We start from the raw sequence: 20,801 nt of genomic DNA on the forward strand, positions 1-20,801 counted from the left end.
CAGATCCAGAACGCCTCAGACAGACTCATCCTAGACATCCCACGTACCAGCCACATCTCCGGACAGCTGAGAGACCTTCACTGGCTCCCCGTCAACAAAAGAATCACCTTCCGCCTCCTCACCCACGCACACAAAGCCCTACACGACCAAGGCCCGAGCTACCTCAACAGCCGGATCAACTTCTACGCTCCCAAACGCCACCTCCGATCAGCCAACCACGCCCTCGCCGCCGTCCCCCGCATCCGAAGAGCGACTTCAGGAGGAAGGTCCTTCTCCTACCTGGCCGCCAAGACCTGGAACTCCCTCCCGTCCGACCTGCGCCTGACCCAAGACCCTCTCCTTCAGGAAGAAGCTGAAGACCTGGCTGTTCGAGCAGTAGCGGCACCCCCCCCCCCCAGCGCCTTGAGACCCTACGGGTATGTAGCGCGCTCTATAAGTGTCATTGATTGATTGATTGAACCCCAAACTCAGTGAGAACAGTTTCTTGCCAAACTGATCAAACCTTTAGGATTCTCGATCCGGGGGAGAGGTCGGGAATGCGGACTGGGACATAGATGCCTGGATCACCAGGCTCTCTGGGGTGGGGTGTACAGACAGAAAGCTAGGGTCGCCCGGAGTCGGCCCACGTTCGATCCACAGGGGGCATTGTGGAGGCCTTGAACCAGGTGTCCATCAGAACGTCCATGAGTGCCTCATTGAATAGCAGCAGAGGCTCCGAGGAGCTTACTGGCGGCTGAAGCACTTCAGTTAGGTTAGTCCTCACGGCCACAGCAGGGAGCTCAAGAGCCAAGGTCTTGGCCGCCCTGCGCAACACTACACCATAGGTAGCACCCTCCTCCGTAGCCACGGAGGGAGGCGAGATGAATCCATTGTCGGGCGAAGCGTCCAAACCACTGGCCTCCCGTAGCTCATCTGGCACAGTCATGCCAGAGGGTCCTCAGACCCCTCCCAGTCCTCCCCTTCATCTGTGTCTTGGTATACAGGCTGGAATGACGAAGCCGGGTCGTAGGCGAAGGCTTCACCCATGGACGCTGGAGATAGTGTCGGTCCAGGGTCTACGTCGTCAGAGGACTGCGCCGGGAGAAACACCAAAGGAATCGGCGCCAGCGGAGGAGTCGTAAGGTCAACTGGTGTCGACCGGGATCCGGGCACGGATCCCACGGGGGCCGATGGCGCCGGGACCGAAGTCACTCAGCCGAAGCACCTGACGGCGCCGGAGCCACCGGCCCGCCGAGGCCCCCAGTCGGACCCGCGGGGCACAAAAAGTTCACCAGCAGGCCTCAATGGAGGGAAGTGAGTCCTCATGGCAATGAAGAAGTCACAAATCTCCGGCGTCGCTCGCAGGCCAGGAACTGCAGGGTATGGGGCTGGAGGCTCAGACGGAGCTGCGCGGGCGGTGTCGCCCGAACCCTCGGCTGAGTCGTGCGAGGGGAGTCAGAAGAGTGATGACGCCTCTTCGACGACTTCTTGGAGTGCCTCGACTTACCGGAGGACTTTGAGCCCACGAGTGCTGGCGATGACTCGACTAGCAACGGTCCCTCTGCGACCGGCCCTTCGGCTTCCTCCTCGACAGACCTCGAGCAGCGCGGAGCAGACTGCCGGACCTCGAGTAGCTTGCGGGATCGCTTCCGCCTAGCTTTCAACGTCAAGGCCCGGCAGTCAGAGCACGACTTGTCGTCGTGGCGCCCGAGGCAATAGAGACACCGATGGTGGGGGTCAGTCACCGATATCAGGCGATGACAGGCATCGCACGGCTTGAAGCCAGGCATCCCTACAGCACCAGGAGTTGAAGTCGACTCGAAAAAGATCCAAAATAGATCAAAAAGTTAGTAAAACACATGACTACGAGTACTGCTCTTCCCAGATCTGCTCTTGCTGGTGCGGAAAAAAGAACTGACGTCAGCGCACGAGAGCAGCGTCCAAGTACTCCGATGACGTCATCCCAGCGATCAAGACACCGACGGACGCAGAGCTGCAGACGACGCCTACCGACATGCAAGGGTACTGCTGACGAAAACTTTCCTGATCCAGTCTGATGCCTGGGGATATTCTAAGTTAAGGAATCTAACACTAACCTATTTCTTTCAGATAAAGCATTTGGGAGGCGTTTGCAGCATTTAGCTGTAGTGAAGCGACACCTAGCGGAAAATACAGTGCAACAGCAACTCACCGTGTATCACATGACTGTTCCAAAATGTGAAGACAAGCAATGGCTGGTGGAACTTGATCCAAATCCCGTCCCCACCGTATACGTTTTTGCTTTGCTTACTCTGGCGGGCATTTAAAACGTTCTCCAAGTTGGACAGGCATAAAGGGTCTGGGGTAGTCTTTGATTTCACCACTTGGTGGCAGCTCACGCCTGCATCATAAGCCGCATTTAGAGGCAGATTAGGACTGGGGAGATGCATACAAACAGTACTGGCAACACACGACAGTAGAGACGTCTTTGTCAAATATCCATTTACTGAGTTACTTTTGTACAAGTCAGTTTTCCCACGCAAAGTAACACCTTCATTTTGTAAAACATTTCTCAGCTTTATAGTGCATGCATCACGTCTCCCTCCCTAATCGCATATATAAAAACTTAATTTTAAAGAAATTCAAGGAGGCTCAAGGTTATGGAAGGAATAGTCACAGAAGTCAAAATGTTTTATTTTGTGTCAAAGTGAAGCCAGTACATGGACCAATAAGCAATACTGAGCCCACTTTAATAGCAGAAACCATGAAGCGCTTTTGTGTGGAACATTAAAAATCTTTCCACCAGTTTGAGGTTTCGCAACTTTCAATACTACTGAATTTGCCGCAAGAGATCAAGTGCTTTTATGGGCAGGAGAGGAAAAGCAGCAGTGGTTTGATGTAACCAAATGGCTTTAAGTGCTGGTACTTGACACTTTAGTGCTCGAGATGAAAGCCGCATATCCACGGTTCAGTACAGTATAGCGTTATAAGAACGTACCAATTTGCTAGCACAGTATTTTTTGAAACATTTCATTTGTAAAAACCCTGCCGCTAGAACATTAAGCGTACAAGTGACACGCGTAAGGGCACAGGGTGAAGTTGAAAAGCACAGAAATTCAGAAATCCTTACATTTCAAGCAGCAAGTCAGAGCGCAGCCCTTAGCATGCTTGCAAAACTGCCCCTGGCACGACTTTTTTTTACATTTTCTTTTTTATTACACATGGTTACTGTAACAAAAGCCCTCTCTGTCCCATTGAGTTGTCTCGTGTCCAGAAAACACTGCCTGCAGATGTGCACAGAAGCAGCTGGTGACAAGCGCACAAGCTGGATGGGTTTAGAATGACTCGGCCCAGAGTGAAAAGGCAGCAAGTGACGAACCATCTTCAGTGAGAAGTTGGTGACCTTGGAGGAAGGAGCTGTCCGTTGTCGTTTCATCATTTCTGCATTACAGTTTATTGTCGCTGCAGGGGTTGCTGAGTGCTGCTCTCTAACATTTGTAACAAGGCGAGACTAACAGGAACTGCACATTTCCAGTGATACAAAAACACATTGTTGTGATACGTTTGGAAGGTGGAGGACAAATGCTGCACAAAGGAGCACGCCCAGCCCTGGCAGATCTAGTATCGGTAGTGGTCCGGCTTGAATGGCCCATCCTTGTTCAGACCGAGGTACTTGGCCTGCTCGTCTGTCAATTTGGTCAGCTTCACACCCAGTTTGTCGAGATGAGCTGCAGCCACGGCCTCATCCAGCTGCAAAGAAAAATTTCAGGACAATCAGAAACCTTAATGGATGCAGGCAGACCAACAGAAGCAACACAAACAGAACACTGACATCACAGGACTGCTGAAGGAGACAGACACCTGTAAACACATTGAAGTCGAATCTGCATCATAAACGCAAGCCTCCTTGTCAATCTGAAGACAGCTACCACCACGTAGCATTTGTGTAAATTTAAACATTAAAGCTCTTCGGAAGGCTGGGTGGCCAATACTACGCATCAGTATTAAAGGTTTTCTTGGATAGCAAGTCTAATCCAAGGTCAACTACAAAATCCTAAAACAACTTACCATAAAGAAAACCATACATAAAGCAGTGTAAATGCACAGCTTAAACATTTTGCTAAGTGTGAACAATGTTAGCACGCCACATCTCAACTGCAGAAAGGGCAAGTAGGCTTTTAGAAACAGTATATATCTTTGTGATGTATGTGCAGATGTGACATTTGCTGATGTACATACGCTTCTAGGCACTATTCTATGGTTCGCACTTAATGGATGAGGTAGCAGGACAGGTTTTGAACTGAAATCAGTTTGCACCAGGACTGTACGACGGCACGAATAGGCATACATAGTTGGTTATCTGGTTCCTATAGCAGCAGACGCCCCACACAGCAAGGTGAACAAGTCAACCCCACTTTGATGAGACTTACAAGACTTTGCTGCTCTCATTTGGAAGATCCTTGAAGTCTTCTTAAAACAAGCCTTTAGGCGACTGCTAAACCGTACTCCAGCTCAACACCTGCACATACAGCTGTAGTTCAGGGATGGAGTTGGTGAAATTGAGCAAGAAAGTTCAGTTACAACAGTAATTACACAGGGACTGAAATAAGGCAGCAGAAGAACAGTCCTTACCGACCCGGTCAGTGGAATTATATGTAAGGGAGGGCCAAATTATGTGGCGAGAAAAGGAAAATTATGGGATACACTGCAGAACATTAGTGAGAGCATTATCTCATTTTTACAGGTTAACGTTATCTGAGCAAATGTTTCCCCTCAGTACTAGCCAGACACCCTAATACAGCAATAAACAACTTAAAGATGACCAGTCAACCTCTTCGAAAGGACTTCGACTGAGCAGCAACACGTGTTGCATATTTAGTTACTTACGATCCATTTGAGCTATCAAAACAAAAAAAAGTTCGCCACACGTCTATTCCAAAAAGAAAGACAACTCTTGGAAGGGGTAAGACAGGACGACATCCTAAACATCCAAACGAGGTCCTTCACAGTATTACCGCTGACAAAACATGCAGCTGTGAACGCAACCTACACTGGACTGATTCTCTCTCACGAAAACATTTTATCCATAAAACTGACTAACCATGAGATAATCAAGGTGGAAAGCCCGGCTATTATCGTTGCCCTACTGCTGAAGTGGTTCAGGTGTGCAACTGCTAAGGTGTGCATATTTTTAACTGGATGTCACAGTAAAACATGGCTCCTTTGCACTAGATGAGGCATGAGGAGCAAGACCTCTGACTTGACCCAGAAACTTTTAGAGGAGTTCTCCTGCATGCGTCTAGATGCCGTTGCATGGGTCCAAGCTGATATTCAGCTCTGGAAGTGATGAGTTGACTTACATATAAGCAGTATCAATGTGCACTGTCAGTTACTTTCTAGGCTGCACAAACCCTCAGACATAGTCCCATTGACAAATTGGTATAACCAGTGTGCAGATCTTTAGGCAGACCTTTTTTGACAGGAAAAGGGCAGTTAAAGAAGTGGGAGTGTTAACTCCTGTTAAGAGTATCCACCAGATTGTTACCTGATGATAAGCAACTTGTTCTTATGATGAATACTTCGAACCACAGATTCTTCACACTCTTAAAACCATAGTTGTACTTCCGATGATGGGGAGTCTGAACTGTCTCTGACCAAAAGGTCCTGAAGGACAGAGGGAAAAATGCAGCTCTTGACTGAACTAGACTGTTGAGGGAATAGTGTTTTGTGAAAGTGTGTACCGAAGTCCACAGGCACCTAACAGATGTCCAGAGCAGGCACCCCACATGCTAATAGCGGATTTTGCCTTGATAAAATGAGATCACAAGCTTTTGGGGAGCTTTTTCTCCAGTGCGTAGCAGACTTATGCAAAGAACAATTAATTGCTAAATACTCAGTTTTCCCTTCTTCACGTCTGAAAACCCTACAAAGAGCTGATCGTCATCCACTTGATGTCCCTTGGTACAATCAACATAGAAACTCAATGCTCTTTTAGGATCCAAACGAATGAGTTCTCTTCCTCCCTAGAGGAATAAAATAGAGCAAAGAATGCCGGATGGGTGCTAACCCGACCAACATGAAAAGGAGTATCTTAGGTAGAAATGAAGCCCGGGTCCTCAAAGAACAAGTTACTTACCCTTTGGTAGCGCTTTTTTAGGCAAAGTCTGTAATCACAGATTTCATACCTTAGAACATTCCCCAGGTGTGAACACAATCCGGAAAATACTGAGGAGTACCTTTGTGTGGCAGTAGGTGGCATCACAGCAGAAGTGACAGTGATACCCATATAAGCACCACCCCAGCATGCTGAAATGTGCATCTTCCGTGACTATTTCTGCATCAAAAAAGCATAGCCACATGAAAACCAATGTGATGAGCAGAGTGCAGTTTCTAATAGCACCTTGAGGGGAAAGAGTCCAGTTTGAGGGGTATGTGGTAGTGTTGCTGAGGAATCTTCCAATAGTCTCTCTACCAGAAAAAGCATTATAGATGGCAAGTAACTTGTTCTCCGGACAAACTTCTAAATGCAGATTCCTCAACTTACAATAGATACCCAAGCAAAAGCTCTCCTGGGTAGGTCTGAAAACTGGTTTAAACCAGAAAGTCCTTAAGGACTAAGCTGGCAAAATGCCCATCTTGACAGACTGTACAAAGCAGTAGCGCTTTGTGAATGTGTGGAGTGACACCCATGTAGCTGCTTGTCCGATGTCCAGGACAGGTACCACACCTCCAATTGCAGTAGTAGGGACCTTGGCCCTGGTGGAATGTACCCACAAGCCCCCAAGAGGCGGCTTTTTAGCCTGTGTGTAGCAGATCTTAATGCAGAGTAAAATCCATCAAGATGGTCCTCTTCTGGACAGTCTTGACTTTTTCTCTCCAGTGAACTCTGAAGAGCTGATTGTCCACCCTATGGCCTTTGAAAAGTAAAGACCAGGTTAACTGAGCATAAATCCACGATCAGAACAGTTAACGAGAAATCAATCCTGGCCTCGCACTGGGTAGAACAAAAACACACCATTCCGCAGTTGAGGTACACCATATTAGAGCAGGTGTTGGTCCGACCACATGTTGACCCACATAAACAGTTGGCACAAAGGGAAACTTTTCAGATAAAGTTTCTAAATACAGTGAAACCCTATGGACTGAATGATAGGATTGAATGTATCTGCTGTTTATAATTGATTTTGGACATCTAAATAACCGGTCATAATAGTGTTTGTTATTCGACCAGATTGATATGCCTCTAATAAGGAAATTGTCATCACTTGACATGTAAGGGGTTCTCCCACATATAGGTTTTTTACGGTTTGTCTTCAGTGTCTACAAATTGTAATTCACGTCACATAGGCATTTTTATTTTCTATTTCTAGGTTTGGTGAAGCGCAACAGCTGCCCCAGCAATGGGGCGTCCCGGCGCTATGAGACAAGCACGCACCAGTAGAACAGAAAAAGAAAGGGGGAGAGGGGGAGGGGGGCCTAGAGAACAGGGAAAAGGTAGGTCTTGATAGCTTTACGGAAGGCTTTTACGGAAGGCATCATGGCATATATGGTGTAGGAGCAGCTTTATAACACTGTGGTCCAATATTACGGTCATTTAACACTGCACGTTTTGGTATCGTTTTTTTAGGCTATTATCATTACATAGTTACGCTTTCCAAACAGATGTTACAATAGATGACATTAGACAACCATCGTGATTTTGAATTCACGTTGTTCAATAAAGTTTTTTCCATACCAAAGTAAATAACGTCAGTCCACTTTCTAGTCCTATGACTTGGAAACGCGGAAGTAAAAACCAAGCTGCAAGCGCAAGTTTGGAAACAGGCGTTTGCCAGAAAGACAACGCAGAGCACCTGCATTACGAACAAGAACAAGGTAGGCAGCGTTTAATAGCACTGGGGCAGTCTAGTAACTTACTCGTTTTCGGCTGAATGAACTTTAGAGTAATGCGGCTAATCCCTTTTTGCAGTACATTCGGATTACGCGTGACTTTGTCAAACAAATCACGAACAGGCAGCATAGAGTTTTGGATTGTAGCTTGAAACAAAAATGGAGTCCTTTTTGATATCAGCACTCTACATAAGTATAAACACGGGTAGGCACGCATATTGATTACTTTAAAAACAATGTTTTTATAGGAACCTTTATCATTCTGGTGAAAACTCAGCAGGCAGTTTTGTTCATGCTATCAAAGACAAAGGTCCTTAGCTTATGAAGGTCAAAGAGGAGGATGAAATATAGGCCATGATAGGAGACTATATTTTTCACTGCCCAGCCGGACAGGATATTTATTTTAATCAATGCAAACACATTGGACAATTGGTTGTAAGGCACAATCCTGTACTAAACTTGGGGGGAAAAAACAAACCAATAAGGGAAGGTTTTACAGCCAAAAAATGAGCATTATTGGCCACTTTTAAATCAGTGTCAAATTAAAGTAATGCCAAAGAAGTGCTAGACACAACAGGATAAAACACAATAGTTAGGTTGTGAAAGCACTGAGTAGTCGACGTTTCGATCCCTTATGCTCTAGTTACATGGGACCATCATAAGGACTGACAATAACATTTGCCTGCCTGGCATGATAAAATACAACCGCCTGTATAGGGTGGAAGAAGGGGAAAGAGAAGAGAAAACCAGCCGATGGCTGAATTAAAACCTGATAGTCCTACGCAACAACATAGTACATATCCTTTATGTACCAAACATATATTCGGATTAGACTTAACGTGCTCTCATCATTGTGGATTGAACATGAGGACTGGTCATACATAGCTGGGTGCCCGTGTGACTGGTGATATCACAATTAAAACTGCGGTGAATCATTTCAACTTTTGACCCGATTGTATTTGACCTCAAGAATTAATTAGGGATCGATCGTAACAAGTTGGATACATTTCCATGATTGGGTCGATTTGTTTTCGTATATGTCCCAGTAAACAAGAAGAAATTCAAGTGATGTAAACAATAATCAGCAAGAACACCGACACCTTCAACTGTGCACGCATACGTGTCCATTCATCACAACTGTTTTGGCTAGATTCAGTAGGGGCTGAGCGGAGGAGTGCCCTCATGATTACGGATTGGGTTAATATCGGGCGTGTAGCTTACCCGATTGAGCTGGCTGGGACCCCAGGTGTCACAGGTGGCTGAGTTGCTGTGACTCGCCTGCAGGGGAGATTACGCATGCAAAATTGGTTAAGGGGTTCATTTAGATAGTTGATGGGTCTCATGTCCCGCTATTCGATAGTTCGTACCTGTTGGGACAATATGTACTGTCTAGTGGCTGGTAGGAGTCCGGGCAGTCTTTGTTGAAACTGCGGGATCGCGTTTGATTCCACCGGGTGGTGGTAGCTGTTAGGAAGGGGAGAATGGTTAACTGGCGGTTAAATTCCCGCGTGCTGATCTGTTAGTTACCTGCGGGCAAGAGGGGCAGCTTCATGAGCGCTTACCTTCAAGGCGAAGTTGCTCTACTTGGCATCGATCTGCGAGTAGTGAGCCAGGGGAAAGATGTCCCTTCCATGTGCTGCCAGATTGCAGGTGCGTCTATCCTAGGGAGACAGATCGCTGAAAGTGGCGTGCACGGTAGTAAATAGAAAGGAAGGAGGGACAAGGTTTTCTGGCCGCCATATTGGATTGGGGCTCTTTGTGATCAATTCTTCAGCAAATAGGTCCGCCATCTTGGAATAGTTAGGAGGGTGGGTTTGGTTATTTGGCCGCCATATGTGAGCACAGCACAATGGACCAGTGACCAAGAAACCATATTTTCAGTTTGGAAAGCATACCCAGGGGCGAGGGAAGGAATTACATCAGTGGTGGCGTACAAGTGACAGGTGTGAGCTTACACAATCGTGATGTGTCGTGATATTTACAGTGGGTGCCTATTTGTGCTGACGATGACCGCGCTTCATTGGAAAATTCAACAATGAATAAAATTGTCAGAAACAATGAAAAAACAAGAAAAAACGGTGGTTAAAATAGGCCATTGATAGCCATAGGAGTCATATTAACTGGTCATAGGTCATGCATATACATCAAATTCTCCGAGTGTGCCAACTTGGGAGAGGCAGTTGGTGGGTTACAAGTTGCAACATTCACATTTCACATGGCCTGTGATAGGGGGTAAGCCCCAAGCGGTGCCAAGTGTGGCTCCCTGCGTTGTTGCTGGCAACGCTGCTCGTACCAGATGGTCTTTAACCGCATCGCTGCTATCGTATATTTCCGCTGTGTTATGCCATTTGCAAAATCCCATTGTTTGTGACAAGGTCAACTCGTCATAAGCACAGGGCAGTAAAACCCATGACGAGTTGACCTTGTCACAAGCATCGAAGGGGTTAAGGTTTTTACTTTTGCGAAATGCAAATAGGGGTCTCAATGTTTATAGTGCCGGCATTTAGTGTGGGCCAATGTTTTATGATTGACTTTCTAATTTTATTAGAAAATGATGAAAAAGTGTGGAGAAGTGCGGCTCACTGGTTAGAGGAGGCAGACCTGGAAGCAGAGGTCAGCCCGGGACCAGGGTTCAATTCCCAGCTCGGCCTTGAGTCCTAAAATGTCCATGACTCGACAATTCCACAAACGTGCAGAGTGTCTCATGTAGAGGATCAAATTCAAGGTGTTCTACAAGATTGATCATTGACATGCTATCTCACATAGCATGCCGTAGATGGAACAAAGTCTTTGATAAAAAAAAGTCTACATAGGCCCCCAATGGTTCCAGAACTGAGCCACATGCTGACACGATGGGACGTCCAGGAGCACGGACTATGCGATACGAACCGCACTACCATGCGGTCCCTGACCAATAGCGCATTAACTTTACTCTTCTCTCTCACTAGCCACAGAATATGTTTTAGCTGAGAAATACCCATCCCCTGCCCTCCGAAGCCTAAAGACACCTAGTAGGAGTAAGAAGGGCCAATTAACCCGTATTGTATGTCTGTTTGTTGGTCTTGTCCGTTTGTTGGTCAAAGTTTGTCCGTTAGTAATACTGGTAAAAATTGCATGCCTTTAATCTTGTCCTCACACATAATATTGCCAGGATGCAGTAGCACGCCACTACAGATTGGACGCGCGTGTGACTAAATTTAAGCCACATTTCACACACTTATTGATCAGTGTGAATGCTGATGGCTCCTTACCCCTCTGGGGTTACCTAACAGCGACACAATAGCACCACATAGTCGATTTCAACAAGCAAGCCCCCTGCACCTTCGGCAGGCGGTACACTGGAACTTAATGGGAATGGCATGATGTATGTTGACACGTGTGAATCATCACGACGTTACAGGCACGTAATTAAATTTATTTACGATTCCTTTCCTCCAACAGGCCGATTTGGGCAGGAGCTTATACAGATAGACTTTTTTGCTTATCTGGTCACGAGAATTTAGGACAGGGTACACCTTTTAGGGGGTGTATATCATCCACTTTCTCTCCCCCTTGGTCCTGACAAAAACCTGGTAACTTCCACACATAGGTTGAAACATGTAGACCAGACCACCCACCAGAGATACTCTTGGTCATGATTTCCCTCAAAGTATCTCCACACTTATTTTTAATATTGTCCAGTTACTTACAAATAAACAATTTTTTATTAAGTTAAACCAGGACAATTTTTAACACCTTTTTTGCACTTTTCACTCACAATCCAACTCCACTGTAATTCAGGTGTCGTAGCACACCCCGATGGCATTTGGTCATCAGGGTGGACCCCGATGATGAAGCATGTCACCACTAGGTTGGTGAGTGAGGGTTATTTTTTTTTACAAAAGGAAGAACTCTTTCTTTTTCCCAGAACACGTCCCATTAAGAATCCACGATTCTCTCTGATGATACTCCTCTTATTGTGAAGTATTAGAAGCAATGTATGCCATTTGTGGTACAATATCACCACATATTGGGAAATTCTACTCCATATGTTAGTCATTCCCAGGTCACAAAAGGTACCAAGGGATACTATCACATCCCCAACAGTGATACCAGAGTCTCTTTATAGAGAAATGTGACATGCTATCTGTTTTTGAAAACAAGTATTATATGTAAGTCAAGCCTACAGAAGGCCTTGTGTACCTTATATTACATATGACAGATCTGCATGAGCAAATATGCCCCTGTGCTGTCTAGTTCAACTACTAAATGGTGCAAGTGAATATGGAAGCAATCTTAAGTAATTTGTACTAGACTAATAAGTTACTTCCCTTCGGTAACACCTGATCTAGAAAACACTAGATATAGTCACAGGAATCTGCTGCTAGACATCTCTATCAGATACTAGTCATTACAATTTTCCCAGCTACATGATGGCTTCACTGAAATATATGGTGTTTGGTATCAAACACCTTCTCTTAACAAATCCATACTGATTCCAGCATTGGATTTACCATGACATTCACCCAGAGGGCACCTTAGTGGTACACCCTCAAACGTACTAGCCCTTAAAGTGTGCTGTCTGACTGGTATTGTCCAACCTGCCACTACAGACAAGTTTCTGCCCCCCCCCTCTCCCTGCAAGGTGAGAGGCCACGCTCAGAGGCCAGAAACACCACCTGCTCCGGAGGAAGAGTTACACCTCTAACCAGCATGATGGCTAGTGACTTGGTATATCAAGGCCAGAGACTACTTCAAAGCCCCTGCTGCCTTTGATAATCAACCCTGGCTTCCCCCAGACCTGGAAGATGCCTTCCCCTGAGGCCCATTTATTACCAGGACAGGAGGGAAATTAGCTATGCCGTGTAGGAGCCACTTCGCTGCAGGTACCAACCGCAACATCCAGTTCACTGATCTGCTAACCACAGGGCCCACCGATACAGCAGGTGCCTAGGAAAACATTGTGCTCCAGGAGATCAGTTCCATATCCCAATCACGTTTGGAGATGCATGGACCCCCAGGAGTCACCCTGCACCAACACCCGGTACCAGTTCCTTTGCAGCAGCCAAGACTTGTTCAGTGTCCAACCCAGACACCAACACCGCCAAGACCTACCTACCAGCGAGTTACTTCAGCATCACCGAGGCTAATACAGAGAGTGGGCCTGCTTTCCTGTTTTGTTCCCATCTCTAGTTCGACCCCAAAAGTGAGCATGTCTAAAGTGAGTGACCTGCTGGACAAAACCTCTGCACCCAAGCCCACCAGCCAGAGTTTGAGCCTACCGATGGTGCACCCTTGCAACAGAGACCCTAAAGAAATGAGCCTCTCTTTTTATTCCAACGGACTGGTCCCAGCTTGCAACATTTTTCTTGTGGTTTTCGCCATCTACTTCTGTGGTAGCGTTCGAGGCTATCCTTGCAACCAGCACCTCTGCATCCAGACACCTCAGGGCAGGTAACCCAAAACTGCTTGTGGTTCCAAGGACCTTGGCACCTACTTACCTTAAGTTCAGAAGAACTACCCTGTTAAGCCGTTTGCAAGGGACCCTATGCAGCGTATGTTTCTTCCATAGGATAACATTTCTGCGTTTGTGGCTCGTGCCTCAAAAATGACAGCTGTATTTTCCAAGCGCCAGAAAAACGCTAACTTAAAAAGTTCTTACCTAATATAGATCTTGATACCTAAATAAATTTAAAAATCGTATTTTTCTAAATTGGTGTTGGATTTCTTTATTGAGTGCATGTCTCTATTTATTGACACTGTGTAACAAATACCTAGCACTCCCTTCAGATAAGCCGCAAGCTGCTTGACCCCACTTAGGCATTTACAGCACCTTGGGATTGCTAGAGGAAGCCACTATACACTAGTAAGGGCTACATGGACAGTGCACCTCATTTTGGTACATTATAGAGAGTCCGCATCCTACAAGGGTTAAGACTGATTTGCATATAGCTGAGTCCAGACTGAGGTGGCATGGTATGCAAAAAAAAAACATGTATTGGTCAGTGGCTGTGAGAAATTACCAGTGGCTGAGATTAATACATGCATTTCATACATCACTTTTTGCATTCGTCATTGACACTGAAAGAACAGTACCCAGGGATCAAAAAAAGACTCGTTTAAGGGAAATTTAGGGTAGGATGTTAGAAAAAAACACGTGGTTAAGGAAGACTTTCATGTGACAACTGACAGAAGCCATGTTCTTAAGTACATCCCTTTTTTAATGTTAAGAGAAGCCATGTGAGAAATAATTGAGAGAAAATTAAGAACAGATTAGAAAAAACTTTAAAAAACTATTCTTCGCATGTCCAGTCAAGACTACTCCGTGGCTAGTGATGAAAGGACGATTTACTGCCCATCACATCAGCAATTGTTTCATTGTGAAGTTCAGTATAGCTTCCTGGAGCATGCTGTTCCAGTCCCAGCATGTGGCTGCGCGGGACATGTTCCTCAAATTAAACCCTGAAATCAAGCACTACTCCAAATTACTGGGGTGGGGGTGTCCGGACAGAAAAGAAAGACTAAAAGTACAGAGAACTGCGCTCGAGTGTCATCTGCAAAAGCAGTGGTGGAGTCTGAATCCCAGTGACTCGCGGTAATATAAAAGAAAGATGGGAAGCCAGGTCCGGTTTGCTGTTTGATAACTTCACTGCGCTTGAGAGGGTAAGAGTCGAAGCTGTGCTGTTTATACTCGTTTTAACCCCAGTCGAAGGTTGACCATACGGCAGCCTCAGCCTGCAGGTCAGGACACCTGGGTGGAGCTGCAGGCCTCACTTTGACGTCATCTGGCGTTTTGGTGGCTAGTTCTTGTAAGGGGAGGCTGCACTGCCACCACATGGTGACAAGCAACTGAACACACATTTGTAAAAATAATCGGTACCACTCACTGCATCAGGCAATGCATGACAGATAGTTGACAAGCAGAAACGTTCAAAGTCCTCAAGACTAACGAAGGGGAGGCATGTCCACGGCACAATGGGAGCACAAGAACTGGCCAATCACTGACGCGAGTATAATGAGCACACACAATTGGGCGGGGGAGAAAGCCACGAACCGGCCCTCACAAGCGAGCAATATCCAAGAATAAAGTCTAACTCCTCATGTTCATCTGAGCGGCTGACTCATGTGTAACATTCTCCCCCCCCCCCCCCCCCCCCCCCCCCCCCCCCCGTTACGCCGCTGTGCAAGGTAACAACTCAAGACAGCATCTGAAGCTATAATTTATACCTAAAAGGTCCGGGCCCCCTCGCGCCTAAACTCCCGCCATTCCCCCACACACAAGTCTCACCCTCTGAGACCCAGACTGATTTAGGACACAAAGATACCTAGATGAAGGTAGATTAAGAAATACACCCCTTTGCAAAGGGTAGTTTAGCACCCATCTGTGAATGGCAAGAATTCAGACCAAGCGTCACATGCCCAAAAATCAAAAGTGCAAGGAGTGCAGGGCACACATGCCAATGCCAATGCCGAGAAAAAAAAAATCTGAGTCAAATGAAACTGTATACTGGGGGTGTGGCCCAAATTGTGGTCGCATTGAGTACGAGTGTCTGTATGGTATGGTGTGGGGGTATTACTTAGCGCATGTATGAATGAGTGACTCACTGTTTGTATGTGTTTTGAAGACAGCATGTGTGAAGGACTGTTCAGGGTGGATGAGTGTGTATGGGTGTGTTAGTGAGTGAATGACTGTTTCAATAGTATCTTTATGAGTAACTACATATGTTTAAACTAGTATATATGAGTATTGATGTATATAAGTGAGTATATGTGAGAGTGAGATTGGAAGAGTTCCTGTATAAATAAGTGTTTCTATAAGTGATTGTTTAAGAGTAAGAATGTGTACGTTTCTGTAGAAGTTAAGTGTAGTGGTGTGTGTATAGCTGTATATGCAAGTAAATGGATGTTTGATAGTTTATTTGCATGTGTGAGTATGTGTGTGAGTAACTATATAGAACTGTTCGTGAATGAGTGGATGTGTATGTAGATGTTGGAATTCCTGAATAGGTTGTTGTAACTGGTATTGGTATCCCAATTTTATTGAAAATTTTTGTTTCTATTTTTGAATGTGTGCATCAAAGGTTATATTACGGTGAGAGGGGGTCTGCCACTCTTTCACAAGGATGATGTCATGAGTGATGTCATGAGTGATGTCACTGACCATGTCATGAGTGATGTAATATGTGCAGTCATCAGCAGTGCATTGCGGGCGCCCAAGTTATAGTTAGCTGAACTAACAATAACGGGGGTATTTCAATGGTTTTGTATGAGTGAAATGTCCAGCTAACTAACGTGTGAAACCTATGTTTTTTTCTGTGAATTTAAGGTTTTTTTAAATGCTAATTGCTAACTAACGTGGCTGAAAGCTATGGTTTTTTTCAGTGAATTTCCTAGGTTTTTCAAATGCTAATTGCTAACTAACGTGGCTGAAACCTATGTTTTTTTTCAGTGAATGTCAAAGGTTTTGTAAATGATAATTTTTAAATGTATTGTTATATTTTTTATACTGGTTTACTACATTGTTTTAAAGTTTATTTTTAGATTTTATTTTTTAAATTACATTACATTTTTTAACATAAATTGAAAAAAAAATCTAAAAATATTGAAATTGTAATATATATATTTTTAATTTACATACTTTTTTAATTTATATATATATATTTTAGAAACCCGTCAATGTTAGCCTATGGAAGGAAATTCAAGTTACTGTAAGTATGGTTAAAATTCCTTTTCAGGATCAGTAGTGGGCTGAAAGATGCAGCACTAAGGTCTCTCCTGATAACAGGTGAGTAAATTGGAATTCGTAGTTCGGCTGATTTTAGAGGAATATTTTGCTCAATAGTGAAGGAAGGGGACAGGGCCTGAGGTGACGTGTGCAAACACGCCCTGTGGCGCGTTCTAAGTTGGGGAATTTCTCTTCAATCCAGAGGTCTGAGGTGTATATATATATATATATATATATATATATATATATATATATATATATATACATATACATACACACACATATATATAAATAGAGCTGCTTGCAGCGAGAACTGAATTTGTTTTCCTACCTGCTTAAAGCACTACCAAAGTGTTTACCTAGTTGCACACAGATCTGCATTTTCAATGTGTGGACATTATGTATTTCAACGTTGTAGATTTAGCTTGAACACTCTAGTAAGCATTGTTTTGATGCTGGCACAGCCAAGCTAGAACTACAGATTTAGAGAAGTCTGCTTTTCTACCACACCACTTGTATTTTATTGGCAAGTCCTTCTCGCATTGGCAAGAGCCAGGCACCTTGAGTTTTAATATAATTGCAAGTTCTATCCTCTAACTACTGCACTAAACTATTTTATAAGAATTGCATGGGAATGTATAGAAATTAGAATTTCGTGCTCCAAGTGAAGACGGCGAAGAACTGCCCCCTGACACTGCAATGTGCACTTTTGCAGTTTGATATATTTTTGTGTTAACCATGTGTTGGACTTCTGTTGAGGCTTTCTGTAGTGCTGTCTCTTGGCAAGATTTGCATACAAAGTTTTAACAAAATGTTGCAGTCTTGGCCAGACCCATGGGCACATCCATGACACTGTGTTCACGCCAATGGGCAAGGTCTTAAATGGGCCGCTGCATTATCTGGCTATAAATTAAAGATACTTGTGATAGGATACCTCACAGGGAGGAAAAATAACAAATAACTTAAAGGTTCATTAATTACACGCCATTATGTGGTCTTAAAATGAGGCAAAGAACTAAAGTACGTGGAATGGTATTTAGAAGTTATAACAGTCCTCACATAAGAAAGGCCTTTGTGCCTAAAACTGTTAGTTTTTTCTAGATTCGCAAAATTGTTAAGGCTTCAGAACATTGTACGTTACATGTCACCACATACTTCAGATTTCTAGCAATTTTTTTCTTCTGCAGGGTTACGGGAAAATAAATCAAAATGCACAGAAAAAAAAAAGCTATAACCACATAGTCGTCAGAGCCCCGAGAAATAACATAAGCCAGTAGATTTGCCTCAACAAACTGCTTGGATTTGAACTTTGTTGAAAGCATATGACAAAAGTTATAAGAAAAAAAGTGTCAAAATATGATGGCAAAACATGCTTCCAATAACTTTTTTGTTTTAAGTGCATACAATTTGAAAACAATTCAAGTGCTTCCTAGCAAGTAGGTGTACACAGAACCAGTATAGAAACACTTTATATTGTCAATTAACACAGGAAAAAGGATTTCTGGTGCAAAGAAAAGGAGTTATGGAATTACTGTAACCTGAAGACAGACTAGAGTGACTTAAAAAAAAGAGAAGGATATAGAATGTTCAGAAACCACCATGGGCAAAGTGAAGCAAAGTTAAGTAAAATGTATTTATTTTTGATATATGATTTTTTTTACTACACTAGCATGGGGAAACTGCAAATGCGGTCTCCAGGCCAGACCTAAAATTGAGAAGGAATATGCTACTTACCAGTATGCATCCGTTCTTGGCATGTAGGGCTGCTGACATTCATATCTGTGCATAGATCGCCGCATAGTGTTGGGTCCGGATGATTGCACATTGTTGTCCTGGAAGAGTCTTCGAAGTATCACGAGATTGGTGGCTCCTCCCCCGGACTACAGTGCACATGGGCATCCTCTCCATCCTCCGATTGTTTTTCGCCATTGTGGCAGAGATGGAGTATGATACAGTCAGTGATGTCCATGCTAGAGACAAATTCTGAGTGCTACAGCTGCGACAGGCACTGGGGAGGAGGGTGGCGATATGAATGTCAGCAGCCCTACATGCCAAGAACAGATGCATACTGGTAAGTAGCATATTCCGTTCGAGGCATGGGGCTGCTGAATTCACATCTGTGCATAGAATGTATAGCAGTCCCGCTGTTAGCGGTGGCTACCTGTGCCAGCTGCAGCAGTCTGAAATAGAGTCTTTAGAACAGCCTGTCCTACAGCAGCTTGGAGTGTACATCAACACAGTAGTGTTTGGTAAATGTATGTATGGTTGTCCATGTGGCTGCTCTACACAGGTCTTCTAGTGGAATGTTTCCAAGGAAAGCCATGGATGCCCCTAACTTGCGTGTTGAATGCGCTCGTGGGGGAACTGTTAATGTGCGTTTAGCTTTGATAACAAATCTGTATGCACTTAACAATCCATCTGGCTATACCCGACTTGAAAATGGGGTTGCCTTTGTGCTGTGGTGAAAAGGCAACAAACAGTTGCTTAGTTTTCCTGAAAAGTTTTGTTCTGTCTATATAGTACAGAAGAGCTCTCTTTACGTCTAGTGTATGTAGAGCTCAAGCTCTTTCTGCCACTGAATCTGGATTTGGGAAGAACACTGGCAGTTCTATCGTTTGATTGATGTGAAACTGGGACACCACCTTTGGCATAAACGTAGGGTTTGTACGCAGCACTACCCTATTCGCGTGAATTTAGATGAATGGCTCCTGAATAGTTAGGGCTTGCAGCTCACTAACTCTTCGAAGTGATGTAATCACCACTAAAAAAGCCACTTTCCAAGTCAGGAACTGTATTTCGCACGAGTGTAGTGGTTCAAAGGGTGGTCCCATTAGTCTGGTGAGAACCACATTTAGGTTCCAGACAGGTGAAGGTGGGTGTCGCAGAGGAATCACTTGTTTGAGTCCCTCCATGAAAGCCTTAATAGCAGGCACTCTGAAGAGTGAAAGATGTTGCCTATTCTGAAGATAAGCTGCCACCGCAGCCAAATGTATACGTATGGAACTGTATGCTAGATTGCATCTGTGTAAATGTAACAGATAACATATGATGTTTTGGGTTGAAGCATCCAGTGGATTTATGTCATTATTGGTACAATAAATGACAAATCGTTTCCACTTCGCCGCATAGCACGCTCTGGTGGTGGGTCTCCTGGCCTCCTTGATAATATTCATACAGTCAGGAGGCAAGTTTAGGTAACCAAATTCTATGACTTCAGGAGCCAGATCGCAAGGTTCAACTGCTGCAGATCTAGGTGCTGAATGTCTCAATGGCTCTGCGTTAAAAGACTGGGTGTCAGCCGCAGCCTTTGATGAGGCACCACGGAAAGTTCCAGGAACGTGGTGTACCATGGTTGCCTCGCCCACGTTGGAGCAACTAGGATGAGTGTCATGGAGTGTTGTCGCAGTTTGCGTGCTACTAGCGGTATGAGCGGGGATGGGGGAAAAGCATACGCAAAACTGCCTGACCAGTTCATCCATATCGCATTGCCCGGAGACTGCGGATGTGGAAACCTGGCGGCGAAGCTTTGGCATTTTGCATTTTCCCTGATGGCGAACAGGTCTATGTCTGGGTGACCCCACTGCTGGAAGTACGGTTGTAGCACCGAGGGATGAATCTCCCACTCGTGCATTTGGTGGCTGTGTCTGCTGAGCAGATCTGCCATCTGGTTGTCCCTGCCTGGGAGGTGTTCCGCCATGAGGAATATGTTTCTCTGAATGGCCCACTTCCACATGCTTTGCGCTAGATGTGACAACTGTGGAGAGTGTGTCCCTCCCTGCTTTTGTATGTAGTACATGGCAGTCATGTTGTCCGTCCGGATCAACACGACTTTGTTGCACAAATGTACCTTGAACGCCTTCAGTGCCATGAAGATTGCCATCAGTTTCAGCAGGTTGATGTGCATCTTGTTTTGCTGTGTCGTCCACAGTCACTGCACTGTGTAATTGAGGACATGCGCTCCCCATCCCAGGAGAGATGCATCAGTCGTAAGCACTATTTGTGGTACAGGCTTTTGGAACGGTCGTCCCTTGCAAAGGTTTTGTGGGTTCCACCAATGCAGAGAGTGGTATGCACGACCGGTCACCAACACTAGGTCCTTCAATTGTCCTTGAGCCTGGTTCCACTGCCATGCTAAGCACTCCTGAAGCGGACGCATATGTACTCTCGTGTGAGGGACTATGAAGATGCAGGAGGCCATCATGCCTATCAACTGCATAAACACCCGCGCTGGGAGCGAGTGTTGAGGTCT

The 20,801-nt window shown here is 45.0% G+C and overlaps 1 protein-coding gene across 1 annotated transcript in view; it reads right to left on the bottom strand.

Moving 5' to 3' along the window:
* Nucleotides 1-2,445: 2,445 nt before the first annotated feature.
* The window catches only part of AHCY (adenosylhomocysteinase), a 124,497-nt gene continuing 106,141 nt past the window's right edge, over nucleotides 2,446-20,801 (bottom strand). The window contains exon 10 of the mRNA XM_086951910.1: nucleotides 2,446-3,708. Coding sequence (XP_086808036.1) covers nucleotides 3,577-3,708 — 132 coding nt within the window. The 3' untranslated portion in view covers nucleotides 2,446-3,576. The remainder of the gene's footprint in view (nucleotides 3,709-20,801) is intronic.

The sequence above is a fragment of the Lissotriton vulgaris genome, unplaced genomic scaffold (genome assembly GCF_964263255.1).
Source record: "Lissotriton vulgaris unplaced genomic scaffold, aLisVul1.2 SCAFFOLD_905, whole genome shotgun sequence".
Classification (NCBI taxonomy): Eukaryota; Metazoa; Chordata; class Amphibia; order Caudata; family Salamandridae; genus Lissotriton; species Lissotriton vulgaris.